The 7,180-nt window shown below is 41.6% G+C and overlaps 2 protein-coding genes across 2 annotated transcripts; both read right to left on the bottom strand.

Annotated features, from left to right (window-relative positions):
* Window positions 1-2,892: 2,892 nt before the first annotated feature.
* Window positions 2,893-5,201, bottom strand: LOC120741442 (putative protein TPRXL). Its single transcript, XM_040044361.1, has 4 exons — window positions 4,569-5,201; window positions 4,382-4,461; window positions 3,181-4,220; window positions 2,893-2,931 (listed from the first exon to the last, which is right to left on the bottom strand). Exons 1-3 carry the CDS (start codon window positions 5,058-5,060, stop codon window positions 3,791-3,793), a joined length of 1,002 nt encoding a protein of 333 aa, XP_039900295.1. The 5' UTR covers window positions 5,061-5,201; the 3' UTR covers window positions 2,893-2,931; window positions 3,181-3,790.
* Window positions 5,202-5,206: 5 nt separating this feature from the next.
* Window positions 5,207-6,130, bottom strand: LOC120741443 (ubiquitin carboxyl-terminal hydrolase 42-like). Its single transcript, XM_040044362.1, has 3 exons — window positions 5,984-6,130; window positions 5,651-5,751; window positions 5,207-5,467 (listed from the first exon to the last, which is right to left on the bottom strand). The coding sequence occupies exons 1-3, from the start codon at window positions 6,101-6,103 to the stop codon at window positions 5,212-5,214; spliced, it is 477 nt and encodes a 158-aa protein (XP_039900296.1). The 5' UTR covers window positions 6,104-6,130; the 3' UTR covers window positions 5,207-5,211.
* Between the last annotated feature and the right edge of the window lie 1,050 nt (window positions 6,131-7,180).

Raw genomic sequence — 7,180 nt, forward strand, 5'->3', positions numbered from 1 at the left:
AGGTTGTGCGTATAACATTTTGTAATAGGTTTGGAATGCCAAGTCAATTCCTTCCAGGTCACTTTGTAATTTCCCAGTTTGGGGATCAAGGACTGAGCATATAGAATGCGTCATTTGCTTTTTACGAAGTTTTCTAGCAAGTAATTTTGTTGCCCTTGGCCCCGTTTCATAATATGATTGACTCATAAATTTGTATTTTTTCTCTTCTTCTTCCTGATATATATCAAGAATTTGGTTTTTAATTTTCTGAATTTGTTTCAAGGTCTGGTCAGATTGAGTCTTTTTGTGTCTGTTTTCTAAATCTTTTAGTGTATTTTCAAGTCCATTTAGCTGATTCTCTTTAGCTTTCTTCAGAGCTGCATTTAGTGATATAAATTTGCCCCTAACAACTGCCTTTAAGGTGTCCCATAAAATGTTAGGATTTACCTGGCCATTATCATTTATTTCTAGAAAATGTTTTATTTTGGCTTTTATCTCTTTTATAATAGCCTTATTGTTAAGTAGACCTGTATTTAGCCTCCATACAGTTTTTTTTGGTTTAGTCTCTAGGTTAATTGTTAGATAAATTGGTGAATGGTCTGACATATTCCTAGTGCCTACGTCACAACTTTTTACCCTATGTTTATCATTTCTAAAGACAAAGAAAAGATCTATTCTTGAATATACGGCATGGGGGGGGGGGTGAAAAGTAAGTAGAATCTCTATGCTTTGGATGCATTTCTCGCCAAATATCCAATAAGCCCAAGTCATCCAGGCCCTTTCTTAGCAATTGACTCTGTGAAGTCACTATCCTCTTATTATTAGAGGTATCATCCTTATGCATGATTGTATTAAAGTCCCCTGCGCATATTAACACACCCTGAGACTCCGAGGAGATCAATTCAAGGATTTTCTTAAGAAGTTTCAAATCATAATTTGGTGGTAGGTAGACTGAAAGAAGAGTTACCATTTTGCCCTCTATTTTACCTTGAATTAACACATATCTGCCTTCATTATCCTTTACTTGTCTGGTAAGTTCAAAATGTAGGGAGTTGTGTATCAATACCGCAACTCCTCTTTTGTTACCTGTTTTAAAAGAGCTGTAAAATGTATTTGTGAATCCAAACTTCTTTAACTTCTCATGCTCTGTTTGAGATAAATGAGTTTCTTGGAGAAACACAATCTGTATTTTTTCCCGCTTTATCTTAGACATGACTCTACTCCTCTTAACAGGGTTGTTAAGTCCATTTACATTCCATGAAGCTGCTCTAAAGTCACAGTTACTCATACCGGTATTTCCAACCACTTATGTCGACGCTCTGAACATAGTTAGAACTATAAGAACAAAATAACCACAAAAACTGAACATATGTTACCTTGACTTCCACTCTTAGGGCTTTATAGTGCCCTGTCATTCTATAGTGTCCATTCTTACAATATTGGAGAAAAAATCCTACCATGTGTAGGAGCTCCATCTCTGCATCCAGCAGCTTGCTCTTGTCTCTGCACATTTTAAGTATCTCTCTCGGTCCTGATCAACATAGTCTGTTTTACACGACACAGGTCTAACGCAAAAAATGGTATAAAGTAAAAACGTTACGGGAGCAATACGTACAATGCCAGCATATGGTAGAGGTATTTCTTTACAAATCTTAAATAAGATGTAATAGAAAGGCTAAACACCTCTTCCTCTATTATAATAAACTGAGATTAGGAAACAGTACTTACAGAGCCAAAACAGGTATTTTAGCCGCTTAGTCCAGTGAGGCTTAACACAAGATAGTTTATACTTATTGTCTGAGAAATCCATGAAGCCTTCCGCGGACACGTTCGGAGTGTGAGCTATCCGTTTTCTCCCAGTGTGCGCTTCGGGTGAGAACCTGTTCCCAGTTGACGTCCCCGCAGCGTGGCATCTCCACAGCGTAACCCCGCTTCTTCATATCCTCTGCCGCTTCTGATGCACTCTTGGTCCGCTCTCCCAATGAATTCTCATTTTAGCTGGGTATGGTGTCTGGAAACAAATTTTTTGTTCTTTGAGGATCTTCTTAATGTCCTTGTATTCTTTGAGCTTGTTGTTAATCTCAGTCGGTAAGTCGTGTGTAAAAGTGATAGTTTTGCCCTCATAAGAAATTTTCTTAGCCCAAGCTGCTCTCAGGATTTTGTCTTTTATGTCATACCTCTGGAAATTAACCACAATAGACCTTGCAATCGCTATGTCTTGCGGCTTTGGTCCCAGTGATCGGTGAGCGTGCTGAATCTGCAACTCCTCATCTTCGGGAAGGGCAAGTTCTTTCTTTATGAAGTTGTTAATGAATGCCATCATATCATTCTCCTCAGCACCTTCCTTAATTCCGTATATACGGAGGTTGTTGCGGCGCGATCTTCCTTCCAGGTCCGTGACTTTGGTCTGGAGAGTTTTCTGCTGGTCCAGACAGTGAATTAGCGCATCTCTCAGGTCCACATTCACTGTCTCAAGTTTGTTCACACGTCGTTCTGCTTCAGTTAGCCTAGTGGCGTGATTACGAATATCCACGATGGAATCTTGTAGCTTCTGATTCATCTCAGCCTTTAGGTTATTCAGATCTTCTTTGATTTCTTTCCTCATCTCTCGGATGTTATCGCTCAAATTTTGTATTGCTTTAGCCATTGTTAGCTCGTTTTCCTCACTTTGCTCCGTGCTCCTCTTCATGCTAGCTCCATCGCCGTCGTCCTGTAAGGTATCTTTTGCCTCTCCGTAACTTTTGGAGCCCCCCTGGCTCTTTTTACATCTGCCTCCACGCATTGTATATCATCGTCAGTATGAATACGTTTATTGTATCGAGTTTGTGGAGTTTTCCTCACTTATGATCAGGAGCAGACAAAAAGTTAATCCGCCATCTTGGAGCGCTCACCGGAAGTCTCTTCTTTTTCTTTTTCATTTCCGCAGCTCTGTCTGAATCTCCGTCAGAACTTCTACAGGATGATAGAGAACCAATGACATTGTTTAACAAAACCGAGATCAAGCTTTACGGCCAGCCTAAGACAGAAAAAGTGACCCATTATCAATAAAATGATGAAAATTCTTTCCGTTTTTAAGAAAATAATAATACTGATAGTGAGCTTTAACCCCATATTATTTTCAAAAAAAATCTAGCTTAAAACAAACAAACACATTTCCTTCTGTTTTCATTAAAGGATCGAGAAAAAGATGGCAGTACTCACCCACTCTCACGGTGTCTGTCTTTATCCTTTGATTTCTTCTTTTTCTTACTCTTTTTGTGTTTTTTAGTGTGGCGGGCCTCAGAGCTGTCGTCCCTGTCTTTGCTGAGAGTCCTCTTGCGATTTTGATCCTCTTTGTCTGGAGAGGAAAGGCGAGCCCGTGGCGGGGAGCCCTTGAACTTGTTTGTTTCTGGTGCTGTAGAAGGTGAGAAATTTCCTTCCTTTGAGGAGTAATTTTCTCTCTCTTTGCCATTACTCTATTCCTTCATTGCCCAGGAGTCTTTGCTATCCTACAGCCACCTCCGACTGCCACGAGACTCCTCTCGGTGGGAGTAACCATATCCCCTTCGCTCATGGTCAATGTCCTCTCTTGACCGGTAGTGGTAGTAATGGTAATGGTTAGAGCACCTGTCACAATCACGGCCTCCCATTCCCTGTAGTAACGTTCAGAAAGGGGGAAACGATCCCTGTACTGGCGGTGGTGACCGTCTTTGTAGTCCCGTCTGTACCGGTGACGATCGTCGTTGCTTTCTCGTTCGTGACTCCTATCCCTGTAGTGTCTTTCTCTATCTCTGCCAGAGCTAGAGTACAGCTGTTCCCTGTCTCGGGAAGATCATTTTTCATTGCAACTAGAACTAGGCTTGGACTGATACTGCTCCTTAGTATCCTTACGTCCTTCAGTCCCTGTTGTTGCACATTTATCTTGTGGTAGATCCTTGGCTTCATCCTTGCTTACGCTAACTTTCTGTGGAGCTGCAGAAGCCCCACTGGTGCTTTGAGAGCAGTCCGGCTGAGGGGGTAAGGCTGCAGGGTTGCCATCTTGCCCAGAAGAAGAAAGAGCGGAAGCAGATTCTTTAGCTGCAACAGAAGGGGTAGTTGTAGCAGTAGCTGAGGGTGAAGCGCTAACGGCGGAGGATTCTGTACAGTGAGGCAGGGGTTCAGATGGAGTTTTAGCCCTTGTGACAGGAGTGGAGAAATCCTGGCTTTCATTAGCAGCAGGATGAATGCTCTGAGAAGAACTAGCCTGGGATGAGGCATCTTTGCTGGAAAAATAAAATACAAAAGCAATATGAGCAATGCTTTGTCACACTGGCAGAGAGGAAAGTCAGCACAGTTTTAAGATCACTCCTCTAAACTTAAAAATTTAAATGCATAAAATGGACAGCAGAGCAATAAGTTTTTTTTAGTTCAGTGTTAGGCTTACTTTGGTTGGCTATGGTCACTGCCTATTCCATTAGCAACAGGAGCCGTAGACGTCAAACTGCCATGATTACTGCCAGAGATCTGATGTGCCCAAAATAAATAAAAGAAATATTAATAATATGTCCCTTTAAGAAAAACAAACAAAAACCCAAACAGACAAGCATTATAAAAATAAAGACAAGATTTACCTTGTCAGGGCCGCTGTGTCCATTCACTTTGTGATGACCATTGTGGTGCCCATTTTGGCTGGATTTGAAGTCTCCATACGTTTGTCCATTTAATCCATTGCCGTGATGGTGCACTCCTGACTCCCCATTGGCGGTTTTGGGAGAATTATCAAAGACATTTCCTGTGTCTTTATTTTCATTAGGATGAGACTTGGATGAACTGCCGTTATCCAGAGTGCCACAGTTCTCTTGGTCTGATTCCCCGTTTCCTACAGGGTTCTGATCCCCATTACAGAAAGGCATGCCGCTGACTTGGTTTAGTGCACGCGGAATAAAACAAACGTCTGGTTGGACGTCTGAGGTAGACTGTGAGGAGGACAAAGAGCTGGAGGAGGAGGAGCTGCTGGCGGAGGACGGCTGGCAGTAAGAGGAGGAAGAAGCAGATGGGCAGTTCGGTTTGCTTACCCCAATTGAAAATGAAAGCTTCTGTTGTTTGTCGCTGTCTGGAATCATTGTGGGCCGGCTTACTGAGTGGGAGATGGAAGCAGAGGAAGCAGAAGAAGCTAGTCCATGGTTTGGTTCCCCCACCACACTGCCGCTGGTGCTGGGCTTGGAGCTTGTGGGATAGTCCCTCAGAGATCCATTCCCATTAACATGAAGAGAACTAGAAGTCACAACAACAGGTTTTTAGAAGAGAGACACTGGGTTTAACAAAAACAACAACATTATCAGTACCCTCAGGTGAGGAAGTAACCTTGTTCATGTGTGGTGGCAGCTGGGGACCTATGAAGCCAACACTGTTGTGATGCATGGTGGCGATGGTGCGTGGGATCACCACCGGCTGGGGAGATGACTGACCAGATATGCCAGCGTTATGGTTCAAGTGGCTGTAGCCCCCAGTTTTTTTCACATCTGTGCACCTGATGACATGGAAAAAAGAATATTAACCATGACAAAGCATCAACATTATAACATTAGGTTATAATAATACATTTTCTACAAGAAAAGTGGGAATAAACATGTCTACATTATTAAATAATGATGGGAAAAGTTCTACTGAAGGAATAAGCCTAGAATGTTTAAAAATACCGATGTCTACTCACTTGATGTAGAAGAGGACATATGCCTGCTGGTTGAGAACGGTCCTAATGTCACTGACTGACACGGACGAGTCATTCATCTGAAACCAGTGCCCATTGCTGGCCTGTGAGACAGAATGAGAGAGATGTGACACAGCAGATTCAGTTTCTGAATTGAATTTGAGCTAAAAAGAAGAATCTTATGGCTATATAGGGGTCTTTTTTTTTTCTTTCAATGCATACAAAGTATTTTTCTCTGTTTGCATTCAGTTTTCTGCTGAAATGTGTTGTTTATGGTGTGTGTTTGTTTGTACTACGCAACAGCAGCATTCAAACAGATTCGGGCACAGCCAGTACCTTAATATAGCAGAAATAGTGTCCAGCATGACAACTCAATTCAGAGTGAACCAGCACAGCATACAGCCTGTAGAGCTGGGGCTCCCCGTGGGACTGAGACACTGTTACTATTTTTACCATTTCTTCTTGGAGCAACTGTAATGCACATAATTTCCTTAGGGATTAATAAAGTATTCTGATTCTGATTGTTTCAGGGTGACCTGCCATTATCCAATGACACATCTGCTTACCTGTATCTTTTGCTCGTTTCTCCTCCTCTTCTTTTCTCTTTTTTCTAAACTGAGGACCTGATGGCTTTGAACTTTTCTTGTCCATCTTCCATTGGTTTTAATTTTGCACTGCAGTATGAACACCCATCCCTCAACCCAAGGATCACCACAACATGATCTAACACACCTACACCTTAGTTCACAGATTCACTTTGTCTAGGGTGCATTTCTGAGATTTCACACAACCCAGGATTCAAATCATGAATCCTGGCTTGGATTTACATCATTATGAATGAAATGCGCTCTATTTGGAAGCAGCCGCCCCCTCCTCCCCTTTCGGTTGTGTGTGAGACTTTAAATCATCAAACTGTAAATTTTAAATTGTTATTGATCCCTTTATCCCTAGTCCTAAAGTGTATATTTATTTTCTTACTCTTCTAATATATATTGTTTGTTTACTTGCACTGCTGTAACTGGAGCTTCGTTGTCTCGTCTCTCTTTGTTCAGTCTGACGTCACTAGCCGTGTCTGGGCCTAAACTCCGCTGCAGGTCCATATATCAAACGATCACTATGGCATTACTGAGAGTTGAAAAACTGTCTAAAGTCTTTCATCTTTAATAAAATGATCAGTGTTCTGCTCTACTAGGTGTAACAATTGAGTTTAACATCCAGGCATCCATGAAAATGGAATTTATGACATTTAACGGAGTTAGAAGTTAGCAGGAAGTTAGCTCGCTAGCTTCTATCTAAATACAATATAGCATGTCCTGACTGCGGGGTTTTGGAAACAAATTAAAACGTACAGCTCTGTTACCACTTCCAACATAAATGAAGACAGAAAGCTAAACAGCAGTGACGTTTGTAGGCTTACTGAAGTTTGGCTAGCTGGTATATAATGATGTGCTACGTGACCGCTAGCGACACAGCTATGTTAGCATAATATAAACAAGCTAACTTTTTTTCCACTCGATAAAAGTTAACGTGAGT

The sequence above is a fragment of the Simochromis diagramma genome, unplaced genomic scaffold, assembly GCF_900408965.1.
Source record: "Simochromis diagramma unplaced genomic scaffold, fSimDia1.1 OVJJ01000602.1, whole genome shotgun sequence".
Classification (NCBI taxonomy): Eukaryota; Metazoa; Chordata; class Actinopteri; order Cichliformes; family Cichlidae; genus Simochromis; species Simochromis diagramma.